The sequence below is a fragment of the Poecilia mexicana genome, unplaced genomic scaffold (assembly GCF_051168715.1).
Source record: "Poecilia mexicana isolate PSO_F unplaced genomic scaffold, ASM5116871v1 scaffold_3, whole genome shotgun sequence".
In the NCBI taxonomy this organism is placed as follows: Eukaryota; Metazoa; Chordata; class Actinopteri; order Cyprinodontiformes; family Poeciliidae; genus Poecilia; species Poecilia mexicana.
In genome coordinates this window covers 10,428,130-10,447,039 of record NW_028263372.1, presented here as the reverse complement: position 1 = coordinate 10,447,039, position 18,910 = coordinate 10,428,130, and the positions used below count along the sequence as shown (strand labels likewise).

At 40.3% G+C, this 18,910-nt stretch overlaps 1 protein-coding gene across 1 annotated transcript; it reads left to right on the top strand.

Moving 5' to 3' along the window:
* The first annotated feature begins 820 nt into the window (after positions 1-820).
* onecut1 (one cut homeobox 1) lies at positions 821-16,676 on the top strand. Its single transcript, XM_014985116.2, has 2 exons — positions 821-3,226; positions 10,022-16,676. The coding sequence occupies exons 1-2, from the start codon at positions 2,131-2,133 to the stop codon at positions 10,309-10,311; spliced, it is 1,386 nt and encodes a 461-aa protein (XP_014840602.2). The 5' UTR covers positions 821-2,130; the 3' UTR covers positions 10,312-16,676.
* Positions 16,677-18,910: the final 2,234 nt, after the last annotated feature.

The window sequence follows — 18,910 nt, the reverse complement described above, 5'->3', positions numbered from 1 at the left end:
AACTGCATCTGACTGTATTTACTTGGTATTTTTGCTGTACTTGTCTAAGTTAAAGTGTTCCTAATGCAGACCCCCAAAAAAATTAGATAATAATAATAATAATAATAATAATAATAATAATAATAATAATAATAATAATAATAATAATAGTAATAATAACATTGAACTGTCGACCTACAGTTTAAATCTCTCCCTCTGTTTAGTTGTGCTGTTATCTAGTTGTAGTTTAAATTGTCTAAATATTTACAATTGTGAACTAGAGTTGATCAAGTTCAGTTCAGACTCAGTGAAAAGGCTGAAATGCTCCTTTAGTATAGCACTTGAAGCAGACGCCAACTTCAGCTATATACAGATAGCTACAGAACAGCTACCCTTAGCAAAAACAAACACTTCTCTCCTCATTACAGTAAACAAAGGGAAAAAACAGTCTATCATTGTGCTCAAGACGAATGAGGCACATTTCATATTCATTGTGTGTATTAGGTTTGCAGCTGCACCTGCTTATCCTGCTGCCTTCCAGCAAGAAGGTTGTGGGTTTGAATCCTTGGCATGGTGTTTATGTATAAGTGAGTTTTCTCTGGGTACTCTACCACAGCCCAAACGCATGACTGTTAGGGTAAATTATCCAATTTAAAATTGCACTTAGGTATATGTGTGTGTGCGTGTGTGTGTATGAATGTATGAGTGTGTGTCTGTGTGGCACTGTGATGGACTGACGACCTGTCCAGTGTGTCTCACCCAGTGACCCTGCCTCTCGCCTGATGACTGGTAGAGGTAGACACCCCCCCCCCCCCCTGCAAGGATCCATGTTCAGAGACAATGGGAGGATGGATGGAGTTTGCATCTCTTAAAAAAAATCTTAACTGTAATTATTACTAATGTCTGACAACAGTGATGTTTGAAATGTCTAAAATGCTGATTTGGCTGGGAAGGATGTCATTCTAGGTTTTTTTGTTTGTTTGTTTGTTTCTTTTAAATGTAATTCTTACGAGTAGAAGCTCTGATCTCAAATGCCTTTATTACGATTATTGGCACGTATTATTTTAGATAGCCAATATTGACATCAGTAATTAAGCTAATGTCAACAGTGAAAGTTGAGTTGTGGATAGGAAGTGTTGTCATTGTAGATTTGTAAGAATAGAATTCAGAAAATGTAATTTCACAAATGTTATCACTTCTTACAGATATTACTAATATAACGTAGGACATCGGAACCTCAACTAATAGCAGCGCTATGTCTGCTATTCGTATTCTTGATTATTTAAGAGTAACTTTCATATACTGGTTTATTAACGAGCAGCAACATTTATGTTTGGGATACCTGAAATGTTGATTGTAGGTTGAATGTCTTTCTAAATGTCTGAAGATTCATTTTTGTTGGTTAGAAACACTGGATTCATGGAAATCCTCTAACATCACGTGTGTCTATTAAATGTTAAAAGGGTTTGCCACGGCCAGTGTTTGATGCCTCCCTTCCTTAATAAAGGTGCGCGACGTCAGAGCAGCGTGGAGGTGTGTGTGTGTGTGTGTGTGTGTGTGTGTGTGTGTGTGTGTGTGTATGTTAGAGAGAGGAGGTGGGGAGAGAGAGAGAGAGAGAGAGAGAGAGAGAGAGAGAGAGAGAGAGAGAGAGAGAGAGAGAGAGAGAATGGGAGGAGACCGGCGCGCACAATGCGCATGTGCAGACGGTGAGATCTGTGCTGCGGTGGAGCAGGGACTGGACACACACCGCTAGAGAGATGGCGCGGCACCCGACCGGAGCGCAAGGACAGCTGGTTGGCGACGGGGGGGCTTGAATTACAAAGAAGAAGAAAAAAATATATGGTTATAAAAGAAAAAAGAAAAAAAAAAAAAAAAAAAAAAAAAGAGAAAATGATAAATACAAGAATATTTAGATATATATTTAAAGAAGAAAAATAACAGATTTTGAAGAGACATTTCATTCCTGGAGAGCGGCGGCAGAGAGGTAGGAGAATAATCGAATATTGTAACACAGAGAGGAGGAGGCTGCTGCAAGGAGGACACCAAAAAGCAACAAAAGCAAACTGAACTTTACTGGACGCGTGGACTTCCTGGACGTCGGCTTACGGCAGTAGGTCAGATAGATGGTTTGTCCACAGCGCTGCCTGGATCATGAACGCGCAGCTGTCGATGGAGAACATAGGCGACCTGCACGGAGTGAGCCATGAGTCCGTCGCCGGCCACGGAGAGCTGCTGAGCGGCCACAGTCCGCACTCCCGCCCGAGCCCGCGGGGTCTGGGCCACCGCGCTATGGGCATGGCCACCCTACTGGACAGCGGAGACTATCACCCCGGCCACCCGGGACACCTGCATCCAGCCATCAGCATGTGCGAAGCCCCCCACGGCATGAGCGCGAGCACCACTTACACCACCCTGACCCCCCTGCAGCCCTTACCCCCCATCTCCACCGTGTCCGACAAGTTTCCCCCCCATCACCACCACCATCACCATCCCCACCATCCGCACCCGCACCCGCACCAGAGGCTCCCCGGGAACGTCAGCGGCAGCTTCACGTTGATGCGGGAGGACCGCAGCTTGGCGCCCATGAACAGTCTGTATCCCGCGTACCATCACAAAGACCCCTGCATGGGCCAGAGCCTCTCCCCGCTGTCTGGTTCTGGACTGGCCAGCATACACACGTCTCAGGCTGGCATCCCTCCGTACGCTCACCCCGGCGCCGCCATGCCCGGCGAGAAGATGCTCACGCCCAGCGGGTTCGAGGCTCACCATCCGGCCATGCTCAGCAGACACGCCGAGCAGCACATGACCTCCTCCGCCGGGATGGTGCAAATCAACGGCTTGCATCATCACCCGCACGCCCACCTCGGCGCGCAGGGCCACGGCCAGGGGCTGGGTAGCAACCGGGAGCAGGCCTCCGGGCCTGGGCACCAAGGTGGCGGCGGAGGGGGAGGAGGAGGTGGCGGTGGTGGCGGTGGTGTTTCTGGGGGACAGATGGAGGAGGTGAATACCAAAGAAGTCGCGCAGAGGATCACCACGGAGCTGAAGCGCTACAGCATCCCTCAGGCCATCTTTGCTCAGCGGGTCCTGTGCAGGTCCCAGGGGACCCTGTCCGACCTGCTGAGGAACCCCAAACCCTGGTCGAAGCTCAAGTCCGGCAGAGAGACGTTTCGTCGCATGTGGAAGTGGCTGCAGGAGCCTGAGTTCCAACGCATGAGCGCGCTCAGGCTCGCAGGTGAGCGAAGCCTCGGTAAAGCACCTCCTTTTTCCCCCTATTTATTTATTTATTTATTTATTGCTTTCATCCTTACAAATACCCTCTATGAAAATTGATATGTAATAGAACATTTGACCCCTTTGCTGAGCAGCTTGCAACTCATGTGGTGCTGTGAGGTAACATTCAGCCTGATTATTAATTAAACTATAAAAACACGAGGTTGATCTTAACAACGTGGGTCAGTTTCAGTGTAGAGGTTCCCTCCAGGCTGACTGATCCTCACGACATGAAGAGATGATCTAATACCCAATGTTGAAGGTTATGAATTAAAAAAAGAAAATCCAAACTTAGTTTCAAGATTATTATTATTATTTTTTTTTTTTTTACTGTTTCTAGACTCATTTTGGGCTCGCGTGAAACAAGTGCTCATGTCACTTTGCCTCCAAACTATCGATCGCAGCACTGTGTTCGTAAACCGATCCCTCTCCAAGAAATCGTTACAGGAACGTGTTTATTTTGGTGTCGATGCAACTGATCAGCTCTTCTTTTTTCGTCTCTCTTCTTTTTTCTGCTGGCCTTCTGCTTGTAAACAGAGGAAATAGAGTGCATGTGTGTCTGTGCGTGTTCATTTATTTCTGAGAGTGGGTGATAAACTCGATTTAAATGTCAGCTGGAGTTGGTATCATGCATAATTTAGCAGGTGAAGATTGCTTTGGCCGTGGCTTAAAAATAAATAAATAAATAAATAAATAAATAAATAAATAAATAAATAAATAAATAAATAAGTAGGTAAGTAAGTAAGTAAGTAAGTAAGTAAGTAAGTAAGTAAGTAAATGAATAAAATAGACTAACCCCGTTAAGACAAGTGGGGAGGGAAAATAAAAGTGTGTTAGGACACACTTTTATTCATGGCCGGAGCTGAAGAACCGAATCTGACTCGACTGAAGTTTGTCGAGTCAGATGCGGTTCGATGGACGTGTGGTCGAATTTGTCCCTCAGGTAGGGCCACAGGTTTAATTTACAGGGGCGGGCAGTGAGGCCCAAAAAGCACGGGAGGGTTCATAGACAGTTTTCGATCCAAATAAGAAATGTGCAAATGAATGGACGTTGGGAAAAATTTAAATATGGAACGAGATATATATATATATATATATATATATATATATATATATATATATATATATATATATATATATATATATATATATATATATATATATATATATTCTGTGTATATGTGTGTGTGTGTGTGTGTGTGCGTAGGTGCGTGTGGTGAGTGTTATCGCGTTGATTATTTTTCAGTTTTCCCATCTGCTGCTACTCCTGCAAGTGTGCGTGTGTGCGCTTTGAAAGATGATTTTATCACTAATATTGATAAAATGAGCTTGAAAATGTGTGTTTCATATTATTATTATTATTGTTATTATTATTAGTAGTAGTAGTAGTAGTAGTAGTATTTGAAGGCTGTCGTTATATCGGATGGGAATTTCATAGTTTGAGTTATCGACTCCGTAAATGAACTGACACTCATGTTCTTGATGAGAGCATTCACTGGGAGCCTGGATTATAATCGTGCATCAGTCCAGCTAAATCAGAGGTTTTATTGACTCTGGTCGTGATTCTTGAGAGCATAGCTGCTTTGTTTATGTCTAAACAACCTCCCCCCCCCCAAAAAAAATAAATAAATAAATAAATAAATTAGTTTTCAATACTTAAAAGAAATAAAATAGAAAATGTCACAGGATAGAGATCTAATTCTTCAGAAGTGGCATACATGAACACATTTTTTAATGTGTTCATGTATGCACACATTAAATATATATATATATATATATATATATATATATATATATATATATATATATATATATATATATATATATATATATTCTCTCTTAAAATGAGGATTTAACCTCATTTTAAGAGAATAGCTCTAGATCTAGGCCCACACTATTGATCCGGCCGTTGCTAGGAGAATCTGATCATGTGCTGAAGCAGATGTGATATGCTTATTGATTTTAGGCTTCTGGTATTAATCTCGGGCCTTTTCTGCTTTTCCCACGTAATCACTTATATGAAATGCCTGAGTAGAACAGAGTAGAACAGAGTAGAATAGAATAGAATAGAATAGAATAGAATAGAATAGAATAGAATAGAATAGAATAGAATAGAATATTTGGGTTTTCTGCTGGGTTTAGGAGTAGATCACTAAATAGTTCTTGCAGTACATGTGCTGCATTTTATTTTTTTCTGCACACAATTCTGTTTGCTGAAACGCGGGACTTCCCTGCGCAGGTCCAGCAGTGTGTGCGGTGTGTTTTCACTGTGTGAAGTTATCTGCGTGTTTGTAATGATTAGCCGGGAGCAGCAGTGGTACTGTTTGAGCCCGTCCGTGTGTGATTAGGCTGATAATGAGGCCGTTGTTAGGTCCCACGCTTTCCTGGGAAAGCTCTCTCTCTCTCTCTCTCTCTCTCTCTCTCTCTCTCTCTCTCTCTCTCTCTCTCTCTCTCTCTCTCTCTCTCTCTCTCGGCCTGTATGGCCTCATCCTCGCACCGTGGCCGTGGCCGCTCCGCGGTGGCTCCTGCTGCTGTCTGAGTGGCCTTCACTCCTGCTGATTTATAGCGGCCCTTAACACAAGGGGCTCCGGCTCTCTGTTAATATTTACCAGCGCTGGAGACACCGGGCAGCTCATACACGCCATTATACCTCTCTCTCTCTCTTTATGGTCATGCCAGCGTGGGCCGCTGTGCTGCACTTTAACATACACTCAAGGCAAAATCCGCTCGCTTCATTTGAAGAAACATCATATTTAAGAAAAAACAAATTATGTCGTATTTGTTCCTGAGGCTTAAGTGGAAATCTCTAGTGACTTAATACATTCTCCACGCAATATCTCCAATCTTTCTGCATGCAAATGGCTTATTTAGCTGTTATCTTGCTGAAGGTTTGCTAATGAAAGCCCTTAATCACTCCATCCATTAATTAGTGCTGCCTTAAAGAATGCTTAGTGATAAGAACTTTGCCATTCATTAATTCCTCCCCCCAGTGAGAGCACGCTGGCTTTCGCTCTCTCTTTGGTAGTCTGCGTCTGCCCCCTGCTGGCTTCAACCCGTCGGTGCGCTTTGGTTTGCTTGGCAGTGCTGTACTTGACTTGATAAAACATAAAAAGAAACAACAAAAACACTCAAAAGAGTTAAACAGCAGCAGAATACAAATAATTATATACGTGCTTAATTTTTTTCAATTATATATATATATATATATATATATATATATATATATATATATATATATATATATATATATATATATATATATATATATATATATTATTTATTTTTATTATTATTATTATTATTATTATTATTTATTTTATTTTTTTTTTCTTTCAGCACCATGGACAGCGTTCACTATTCCCCATTTTTGCTGTCTGCACTAAAAAAACTAATTTTGGAAGGTATTGAGAATGTCATTAAAACTCTGTACGCTTTAAGCAAATACAATAGAGGGCAATGCAATAATAATTAAAGTCTACTTATTATTATTATTGTTATTATTATTATTTTATTTGTCTCTTTGATTAGACTTTAACTGAATTCTGTCAGTTCAAGTGTAGGCTACAGGGCCGGTATGTTTGTGAAGACATGGTTATAAATAACTACATTGACTTAGCATGAGCTCAGAACAGTTACGAAACGTGGCTGAGAAAGTTTGTTGTTTGGAGTTTGTATTCATCTTTACCTGTTTTAAGTAAAACTTGGTGTCAAGCTAAGCTAGCACACCAAAGCTCTTGATGTCAGGGGGGTGGGGGGGAGTTTGTTGTTTGAATGAATTTTTAAAGAAATTTAAAATGATTTTTCTGACTTGAACCCAAACCAGTTTAGGTTTGATTTTGTTGTTTTTTTTAAATGGAGGACAAACCAGATGACTGTATATAATAGCATTTTACCACCTAGTACAGAAGCTCATGTGGAACTTATTTCTCTGCACTAATGAATCTATGTAGGAAGCTATATGTCAGTGACAGACTTAATGTTTTATCACAATACTGAAACATGACAAAAACAACTATTTATTACATCTTTTTTATGTAACTGTATGACTGTGACTGTGTGTCACCATAATTATAGCCCCACAAACACAAATAATGCTCTTGACAAACATTCCCACTTGTAACATGCTTATTTAAGACACAAGTCGTATAAAAAAGTGTGATTTGTTTCACCAAATTGCACACAGGAACTGTATTTTCAAATGTATTGGTATTTATTGCTGCTTTCATTGAACAGGAAGTGGAGAAAATACTAAAACTACCAAGAATAACAATAGTGGTTTAAGCATCTTTAAATTGTGACACCGATAAATCAACACTCTTATCATGATAAGAAATTTATCACGATAAATTATAAAGAATACAATATGATAAATGTCCACACCTATGATACAGTGTTAATCAGGTGTATTTAGTATTGTTCAATAATTTGTGCTTGTCGGTTTTAAAATGAACGACGCTCCCTTTGAATTGCAGAGGTTTTGCGCTTTTATTTGATTAATAAATTATAAATTTAAAAAAAGGCAGATATTCCCTGTTTTGTTACATTTCTAAGCTTATGAAACAGTGTAGTTAAAACCTAACCGAGTCTCAGGTTTTGTTAGAGTTTCGCAACAGATTTTAAAAGTTGGTTCTAAGCTATAAAATTCACTGTTGAATGATAAACTTATATAATTTCTCCTAAGAAACATGGAATAAAACCAACCCAAATACAATGTATTCAAATGTATTCGATCTTTTTGGTTTCATAGTAAGTGCTTGTCTCTTGAGTTGAGTGCTGTCTTTGCCTGGACCAGCTGCTACTGCCCACGTTGCTCTGAGAAAAGTAAAAGAAACAGAAAAATCCCACTGTGATTTCCTGTAGCTCTCTCAATAATTGCTGTGTTAGAACAAACACAAATAAATAAATAAATAAAGCAGCACAGTTTCCAGCATTCAGACTGCTGCTGGATTCCTTTCGGTTGTTAAATGTCAAAGAGAGCTCTCAGAGGCATAAAGAGCAGCTTGTCAGCATGTGTGGTCTTTGACGGATCCGTGAGCATTATTATGATTCTTGGAGCACTCTTTGAGACTTTTTATTTCCTGTTTCAACCAAACACGGCGGCAGTTCTAATCCACGTTGGACATTTTAATGAAATCAGCCAAAGCGGATCTTGTCTGGTTTGTCCAGACGCATTAGAAGTCAACCACTTGTCAACCAATGTGGGCAATAACAGGAGTGTGATGCATTTATAACAAAACCTTTAAAAAAAAGAATAAAAAACAACATAGTGGTAATGTTGGAAATCTATTTTCTTTCAAATGCTATTTGATTTAAAGAGGCAGTGTTATGCAAAATTGACTTTTTTAAGCTTTGCATCACTTTATAATGTTTTACCCTCATGAAAAACATACCTGGAGTGTTGCCTTGATTCTTTCATGCATGTTTGATAAATCCTTTAATCTCCATGGCAACCATTTAGCTGTGCAAAACACAGCTAGCTCCGCCTTCAAGGCTCCTCCTTGGAGCTGCAGTTTCCAAACTTCCGCCTCACACAGCAGCTCTCCCCTGTAATTCCCTCAGTCAGTTTCTCCAGACTAGCCAGCTGCAATTAGCAAACACCTGGTGCGCATCCACTGAGCTCATTGTGTGAGATATTTCTCTGTCCAGCGCTCCGACAAACATTTGCATACACTTGATAGAGGGATGCTGATGTGATGACATGCTGAAGGCGGAGTGTCGAGAAGAGCAGGAAGTTCTTAAAGAGACACAGGCCCAATTTTAAGGCGTTCAATTGTGAAATTTCAAAAGAAGGACTTTAGAATCTGGAGGTGGGGGGGGACAAAGAGGGAATGTAAATTCAAAGCTTGTAAAAATCAGAACCACAAGAAGAGGCTTTTGCATTTCAGTCTGCTGTGTGAAACTATAGATCAGTTTGACTGTGGAGTTAGAGCAATGTCCAAACATTAAATAATTCAAACTTTTGTGTAAGGAAATGATCTATGCTAAATATGAGAAAGTATCTTGATATATTGTGTTGTTGTTGTTGTTTTGCATTGTTGGTATCAATGTTATCATTATTATTGCTGTTAATACTATTAGAGCTACTATTAGTCATATTGGACTATTTGTTTTAAAGGGGCAGTATTATGTAAAATTTACTTTTTTTAGCTTTACATCATGTTGTCATGTTTTCCCTCATCAGAAAGACATCTGGAGTGTTGCTTTGATTCTTTTATGCATGTTTGGAAAATCCTTTAATCTCCCATGGCAACCATTCAGCTGAACAAAACGCCTGGGTGAACTTAGCTCCGCCTTTGAGACGCAGCTCCTCTTCTGAGCTGCTGCCTCACAGTGCAGCCCTCGCCTGGGACTCATGCATTCAGCTCCTTCAGACTAGCCAGCAGCAATTAGCAAACACCTGTTGTGATGACTTCTGTAAGGCGGAGTTTCAGAAAGAGCGGGAGTTTTTAAAGTAACAAAGGCCCAATTTGAAGGTGTTAAATTAGGAAGTAAATTTTATTTTAAGTCACATTTGGCACATATATAGCATTTTTTAACAACTGAAGGTAACATAATTACTTATCTGGGCTATAAAATGATACTACATGCCTGGAAAGCACATAACACTGCCCCTTTAATTCTGAAATCAAAGTGGCTGAAGTAAAACCATGTGAGGCCACATTAGCCTCACCATAAACTGACCTAATTCCTGTTTTTGTTGTTGTTTTTCTTCAATTAAGTGCACCTCTCTCATGCCTTTTCCATTTCTGTCCGATTCTTCCGTCTTTCACAGCATGCAAGCGCAAGGAGCAGGACCACGGCCGAAGCGAGCGAGGGAACGTGACCAAGAAGCCCCGGCTGGTGTTCACGGACGTCCAGCGGCGGACGCTCCACGCCATCTTCAAGGAGAACAAGCGTCCGTCCAAGGAGCTGCAGCTCACCATCGCCCAGCAGCTGGGCCTTGAGCTGGCCACGGTCAGCAACTTCTTTATGAACGCTCGGCGCCGGAGCCTGGACAAGTGGGTGGACGACGGCTCCGGTCACGTGCCCAACTCGGGGTCCAACATCTGCACCAAAGCCTGAAGTCAGACTGAACCTGACCAACTCATGGACTGATTCAACCTCGGTGGAAAAGCTTTAAAAAAAAAAAACCCAAACACTTCTGAGAAACAAAGAAAACTTAAAAGACCTTGAAGCAACATTTTGCCCTTAAACCTGTACTATATTGATATTTATAGTATCCAAAGATGAAAAGCAAACCAAAGACTTCTTGTTTGACCTGCTTTACGATGTTTGTTTCAGCGACACAGTTTTTGTGTAACATACTGCAAAAAGACTTTACTCTCTTTCACACACACACACACACACACACACACACACACACACACACACACACACACACACACACACACACACACACACACACACACACACACACAAGCACGCAGACGCACTCACAAATACACATACACACCCAGGTCTCTAGCTTTATTACACCCCCCTTCACCTCCCTACTGTGTATCAGTCTGTCATTTGCCATCCTTATCTCTAATCTGATTGGTTGGTTTTAATGATGGGTCCCTAAGAGGAGGTCTAATCAGCCTATCGGCAGTCTGGTCTGCAGCTGTCCACAGCCTGAGAAGAAAAAAAAAAAAAAACATGGATGAATGTGGAGTTCCAGCGGGATTGGCCAATCAACTTTTAAAAGAAAGAACATTTTCATCCTGCGGGGGAGCGACCCGGATTGTTCTGCAACCTTGTTTGGACCGGTGGCGTGGACTGTATGTCTGTTTGTCTGTCTGTCTGTCTGTCTGTGCGAGTCGTCTGTCGTTCTGTCGAGCATTCCAGACAGACGGGCGGGCAAGGAAATGTCCTTTCGTAGACTGCTAACCCAAACCCAAACAGCCTGAACCAAACCAAAAAATGGAGCTCGGCCCATTTAATGGTGCTTTCTTCCAACATGCTGATGCGTTCAGTCAGGAAAATAAAAGAAACCAATCGGCATCAAACTTCTTGTGCCACACAGAAACGAAACCTACAAAGACCAAAGAATATATTTATTCAAAACGTAGGTATGGGTAATTATGATATTTTCTTGATATGATAACATCAAGTTTCAAAGTGTCATTTTATTTGCAAAAAAATTAAATCAAACATTTATTTCCAGATTCAACTGCTTTTACTAAGTAGAGCAAAAAAAATGACTTGACATAGTGTTTATGACACTTACTGAAATGTGACCTATAACAATTATTTATTCATGTTAGTTTTGACACAAAATACTTTATAGAATTACATGCCATGAAGGTAAATACGGATATATTTTTGGCCATTTTGCCATGACTGTCCATGTTTTTTCAGTCATACCATTCACAAGCGGCTGAATTTGTCCCTTTTTACATAAGAAAAAAAAAAAGCTGGGCAGCAACATGTGGGGGAGGGGCAAAGCTGCATTACTATATGCTGTGTTTCCCAAAGTTGGGGGATGGGGGCTGCAACGTGGGTCCCAAATCAACAAGTGTGGGATCTTGGGAGTCCCTAGTAAATCTGAAAAATATTATGATGAACCGTATTTGTGGTATAAGTCTTAACAGCGATACCACTCAGACATGCCTCGTAATAAAAAAATATGTTTGCATCTTTAAGCATAAGAACATCATTGCTTATTTTTCACAAAATGTTTGTTTTATTCATAAATCCTAAGACACAAACCTTCCCCCTTCACATAAAAACGTGACCTAAACAGAGTCGCATTGAAACGAATCAGTAGCTGCCACACGTTCAGCTCCGCTTAATCTTCAGTGTGTTTTCTCCACACAAACCGCGCGTGACAGATAGCCTCCGATGTTTTTTCTTTTTCTTTTTTTTTTAAGGACAAACTGTGTCACCGCTTTAATAATCAGGACTGTAGTGTCAGTCCATCGTCGCCGCATGCGTCTCACGTGGATTTGATTTGATCTCCTCATCAAAGATGTGCAGCGGAGGAGATGATATCAATGATCGAATCACTTTGGGGCGCTTACATGGCAATGTCAACTCGTCACCTGAATACAAAAGCATCTTTATACGTCAGCTTGCTGCCAAGTCCCCCCGCCCCCTCACCTTCCCTGCATTTCAGCACTTGGAGGAAAGCACTACATGGGCCTGGCTCTGGGGTGGCACAGCATTAAATGTATTAAACTGAGCCCCCCTCCTCCTCCCCTCCCTCCCTTCTCTCGACTGGGGTTAGCAGATGTACATTCATCACAACGGATCTCTGAAGGAGAAGAGGCCTTCTTCTTCGTCGTCATCTCTCGAGAGAAAAACCAAAAATATGACAAAACAATGTTTCAAGACCTGCTGATGTTTTTTTTTTGTTCTTTTTTTTTCTTCTTCTTCTTAGTGTGAACCAAAGATGCTACCTCACTCAAGTTCCATACGTGATTTCTATCACTTTTGATGATACCAAAGATAACCAAAGATTTTTTCTAATTGCACGGCCTCTGTGAGTGGTGTTCAAAGAAGTGTGATGTATGTGTCCTGTCCTCTTTTCATTTAGCCCCCTATGTCTCTCTCTCTCTCTCTTGCGTCTTCACTCTTGTCCTGTCCTTCTCCCTGCTCCAGACCCTCTGACCTGCAATCAACCCATGCGTCCTCTTTTTATTTTACTTTTTTTTTATTTTTATGCGTGCTCTTGCTTAATTTGTGCTCCCATTACAGCTCCATAGATAGCCCTGCTGATGCAGGTAAAGGCAGACGTGCTGATCCAGCCATAGATGCACACAACCGTCCATGCAGGTGCCTGCAGAGTAGACTTGTAGTAACGAGATCTTTCTTAGTCATTCCTACTGCTTCTTCTTTTGACAAAAAAAAACCCTGTTAAAATGTAAAAGAGATGCTTAAATTTGAGTTTGTAGCTTTATTTATCAGTTTTTGTTTTTAAACAGAATGTTGATTTAAACAAAAATGTCATGAAAAAGTGTTTGCTCCCTCCTAACTGATTTCTTCTGTTTTTGCTGTTTTTGTCACACTTAAAGGCTTCAGATTATCAACCTGATTGGACGAACACAGATAACCAGAGTAAATACAAAATACAGTTTTCAAAGGTTTTTAAAAGTTAGAACGCTATCCATAGTGACCTGGGCCTTTGTGGAGACAAACTGCAACTTAACCGTAGTAACTGGTTATCCTGAACACGTAAATAGAAGAAAAATGTACATCTTCTCCTATTTCCCCTGTGAGTACTTAGGATTTCCATGTCCTGGATGTCTTGTGGTTATGGGCAACGAGTGTTTTGCATCGTCACAGAGGAAGTTCAACCCACTTTTCCTTGCAGAATTTTTAAAACCTCCCTGGAGGGCTGTTGATCACAAACCGCTTGTTTTTGTCAGCATTTCAACTGGATGTAAGTCCAAACTTTGACTAGTCCACTCCAAAGAATCAGAAGTCCAGTCACTAATGTACTTCAGACCATGTTTCTGCTCCATAACCAATGCATGATTGGTTCAACTGTTGGGTTATTTTTTTTGTGAATTAGTCTTACTCCAGCTGTAGCAGGACACACACATACACACACACACCAAAACATTTCAGTCTCGTCTCGTCCGTTCACCAAACACCCAGAAGTCTCAAGGATCATAAAGATGTTCTCATCTGAAATGTGTTCTCTGTTTTGTCAGAAGTGCTTTCGACCTTAAGTCTCCACTGGATGCGAATGTCGCCTCAGAGTTTCTTTCTTATTGATGAATCTTGAACCTTAACTAAGAGAGGTGGAGCCTGCAGTGCTTTAGGTGTTGCCCTTTTGCGACGTTAATGTGGTTTTGGAGTCATTTTGCTGTTCCGTGTTTTCTGTGTTTGTGCAATAGTACACTGGAGTCCCAAACCAACAGGGATGACTCTGGATCCCTTTCCACATCGATAGATGTCGGTGGGGTTTTTTTCTTATGGCTCAGATTGGGGCATTATGCATCTTTTACACATTTCATTAATTCTATAGATCTGGTAGCCTGGACTGAAGTTAGTGGAATTGAACCATATTTTGGTTGGTTTGGATACCTTTTGTTCCATACTGAATAAAATCATCATTTCGTTACTTTCCTAAAATAATAGCCTAAGTCATTTTTTGCCAAAATAGTTTTTTTTAATTTATTTTATTTTGTGCCTAAAATATCTTTTGGAAAGAAAGAGCTTTAGTTTTGTTTTATGCCAAAAATCAACAATACATACAACTTTAGGAAGGTGACGATTTGTAAACATTTTATGAAAAAAAAAAAAAAGTTTGATTGATAAGACGATTTCTTTGATTATCTGAAACATATAAGTGTGATAAAAAAACAAAACAAAAACAAAAACAGCAGTAACACAGTGAATAATTTATCACAGCGCTATTCGTAACCCTGCCATATAATTTTATTATTTTCTTTCTGCTGGCCCTGTCCCCTTCGTGTTGCATATTATTGATCCAACGAACAAGTCAGAGACATCTTCACATGACAGCAGGCAGACAGCCTGACGTAGCCATGGCAGAATCATTGATTCAACTATAGGCAGACATGTTCCTGAAAGTAGAAGCAGATGTGTTGCAGTCTTTCTTAAAAAAATAATAAATAAATAAAAAAAAATACAAAAACTGGAAAAAAAATAAAATAATAATAATAATAATAATAATAATAATAATAATAATACAACCTCCCAGGACGAGTGCCTTGCTTGAACCAAAGTGTTAAACCGCTGTTGACCTCTCACTTTTGACTCTGTGAATACCTCAGCCTGTAGAAAGGCCACAACTGAAGAGACAAGGATTTTTTTTTTTTTTTTTTACTTCTTTTTCTTCCGTTGTACCTTTCGTTTTGTGAATCACACCGTGGTGCTTTTGCCAGTGCAACCATGCAATGAAAACATACCAAAGGATTTTCTGTTGTCCACTTCTACAGATCAAACCAAAGGTCTTTGTTTCTCGTCCTCTATCCCTCCACTCTCCCCAGACACACACACACACACGCGCGCACATATGCACACACACACACTCTCCCTCCCCTCTTCCCTTCCTTCTCTCTCTGCTGTGTGTAGGAGGGTCCAGCACTCTGGCCGTGCATGTCTTTTACCAGTGTCTCTGAATACCTCATAGTAATAATTCCTTTGAGTTCTGCATCGAGATGTCTTATCTGTGAGTAAGGTAGAACTCCACCTGTGTGGTATTTGATATTGTTACGTCAAAAAAGCTGTACGATTATCTATTTTCGAGCTGTTGTTTATTTTACTTCTTTTTTTCTTTTTTTTTGCTTCTTTTTTGGGGGCAGAATTGCTCTGTTTCAAGACACGGAGGACACAGTTTCAGGGTTGACGCGAAACCTAAGGGGGAGAAGATTATTTTTATCAGACGACGGGGGTTATGCCAATGTTATGACGTAGACGATTACTTTTACAGGGTAAAACCAACTGCTGTGATGTTGTGCTCCTACTTTCTCTTCTACCTACTACTGTGTTGTGATTTTAATTTAATTGCATTTTTTTGTATAGGTTCTTTAATTTATGCATTTGTAGAAGCTCTAGATTTGTACATAGTATAGGGTTTTTTTCTGGAAGGGGGAATAATGAAACAAAAAAGACATTTTATGCTTTACGTTACAGCCTTATTTTTGATGTTTAGATCTAACAGAAGAGTAGTCGGTTTTTTTTATGTAGTTTTTTTTTATTTTTAAACTGCATCCTAGCCAACATTTCAATGTGTGTGTTTTGAACACTGCCAAAAATCCAGACGGTTCTTTTTTTTTTTTTTTTTTGCCAGTGCCTACAAAGTTAAACAGGCTTACTTTATTGACTAGCGGGCAAATAACAAGCAGTGTGTATGTGTGCGTGTGTTTTGTTTTTGTTTTTTGTTTTTTTTTTTGAAGAAAAAAAACTGTTACTCTATGGGTAATACTGCACATCCAAAGATTTTTAAAACAAACCAAAAAAACATTTAAAAAATTGGAGAAAAAATATGTATATTGAAGAGGGGGGGGATGGAGGGGTAAAAGCACTGGCATTTGTGTGGTAGATTTGTTGAGTTTTTCTTCGCCATTCGCACGGGTATAGAATGTAGAAGGCGTAGGGCTATGTAGGCAAGCTTACCGGGGGAATCTCCTGTTCAACGTACAATCCGAAAGCATTTTGAAAGCGGGGGCTGGAAGCCCCTGCTCACTTTGCTGTCTTGTGCACGGGGTGGTGAGGTGGAGCGCGGGCTGGGGGCAGCCGGTCTGCCAGGGGCCATGCCACGGAGCTGGGTCTGTTTTTATTTGCCGTGGCTCGCCGCCTCGCTCCACCAAGTATCTGTTCTTTTTGGTACGTACTCGTGTAACGACTATGTGCAAAGTCTAATAAAACTGCAAAGAAAACCTTACCAGAGGGATTTCTGTGTGAGTGTGTGTGACGGCTGACGCTAGCTGCGTTTCCATGACAAATGTGCAAGGAAAAAAAAAAAAAAGAAACTCTCGACAACGCGGATAGAAATTTGCAATTTCACAAATGCGGCATTCTCATTAAATAAGAAACGCTATTAAAATCTCATGTGAATATGTTTGTTCATGTGATGACTCATTAAAAAACATGCTACGTCATGATCCTCCAACTACTTCCTGTCTTCTTCGTCGTATCCGCCCGGTTGTTGATCGCGTGACTCGCACGATCCGGAAACGTCACCTGTGTCCTTTCGAAATGTGCGCAAATTTTTGTCAATGTTCCGCTAATGTTTAGAAGAAGGGGAAAAAAAAGGAAAAAAAAACACACAATTTCACAACACCGGAAACACGATTAAATTCTCACATTAACACTTTGTTCACGAAATAAGTTATTTAAAAACACCCCACACCATCATCCTCCTACCACTTCCTGCCGTCTTCTTTGTCTTTTCCGCCAGTAGAGGCATCCAGTTGTTGCTGCATTTCCGTTACAAATGTGTGCAAAACTTTGTTGATGTTCCGCTAATGTTGGAATGAACACAATTTTGAAATTGCGGCGTTTAAATTAAATAAGAAACGCAATTAAAATGGCAAATGCATTTGTTTGTTCATAGACAAGTCATTGTTCCTTGTCATGATCCTCCAACTACTTCCCTTCATCTGGTTCACGCCATTAGCAACATCCGGTTGTTGATCATGTGACTTGTGTGATGTATGCGAAATACCTCATCCTAGTGAAAAAAACACTTCATTGAAACCATGACTTGTTTTTTTGTTTGTTTTTTTTGTAGTTGCCACTTTTCCATCGAACAAATGTATCTTTTCGTAATCCCATTTTGCGCAATTACACGGTCAATGGAAACGCAGCTACTAGGCAACTAACATCACTGCAGAGGTGAGCCTCTCAGAGCAGAGGACCTACTCCTAGGGGTGTTTCCTCTCTTCACACCCAGACAGTCTCCAGAGTCTAATAAAAGCACTGACTGTCAGAACAGGTGAAATCAGAATGCTCCGCAGTCCTTACATCACAGGATGGGAGACATTGCATTAGCAGAGCGCACGTGGTTAGATTTGACCCTAGAAGGAGTGTATTTGTAGTGAAACCATTTGTTACAATGTTGACCTATTCCTCCCTTCCTTTATATTTTTATTAATTTTTGTCACCAAAGGAGTTCCCATATGATGGGTAGCTTGACTACAAGTCTCATAACAATACTACAGCGCCTAAGACAATCATTTGGATCTCTTTACGCTGGGGAACCCGAAGCGGGGTGTCCTCGAGCTATTCATACGCAAAGATGCTTGAAGGGTTTTGATAAATAAATAAATGCATAAAAGAAAACAAGCATATTTGTTCTTACATCATATTACTGTCACAGTTTATTTCTGCACTTACATTTCAAAGTGAAATCCCACCAAACTGCTCGCCCCCGAGCCTCTTGACACACAGCGGTTACTTTTAATTTTTTATTTTTTATTTTTATTTTTTCTTCCGTCGCTGAATGGGTGCGCGTGTGAGTGTGCGCGCGTGCCAGAGAGGCAATACTGTCGGTGTTGCTCTCAGATGTATAACTCCGTGTCTCGACATTTGATTTGTCATTGCCTTTTTCTCCCTCCGAGCTTTGCTACTGCTTTCTCAGTGCCGTGCAATATCATCTGTTGTGATTGCTACGCAAAAAAAAAAAAAAAAATTAAGAAAGAAAGAAAAATGAGAAGCAAGTGATGATGTCATCCAGCTTTTTTCAGTGTTCAAATGTTTCAACATTTCTTGTAGTCATAAAAAAAAAAAAAAAAAGGTAGAAAATAAACTGTTGGTATTTCCAACGTATGAGACCTTGGCTCTTTTATTACTTTTTCTTTCTTATTTGATTTCTGGGATGAGTGTGTTTTGGTCCTTTTTTTTTAGTGCCCCAGACAGATAAATTGAATCAATAAACCTCCAAATCGGATAAGAAAAAGCAGAAGATAAGGCATGCAAGCATACGAGTCTGTCTTAGATAGGAATCAGATAACTTTTTTTTTTCATCCAGTGCCTTGCAAAAGTTTTAATATCCGTTGAAAAAAATAATTTTCACATTTTGTCAGATGTGAAGTGGAAGGGAAATGACTATATGTGGCTTTCAAAACGTGGCAAGAAGAAGTTAAGAGCTGGGTTCATCTTCCAGAGGGACAGTGACCCCAAGCACACGACCGCAATGCAAATTAGAATGGCCCAGTCAAAGTTCTGGCCTAAAATTGATACAGAATCCCTGTCAAAACCTAAA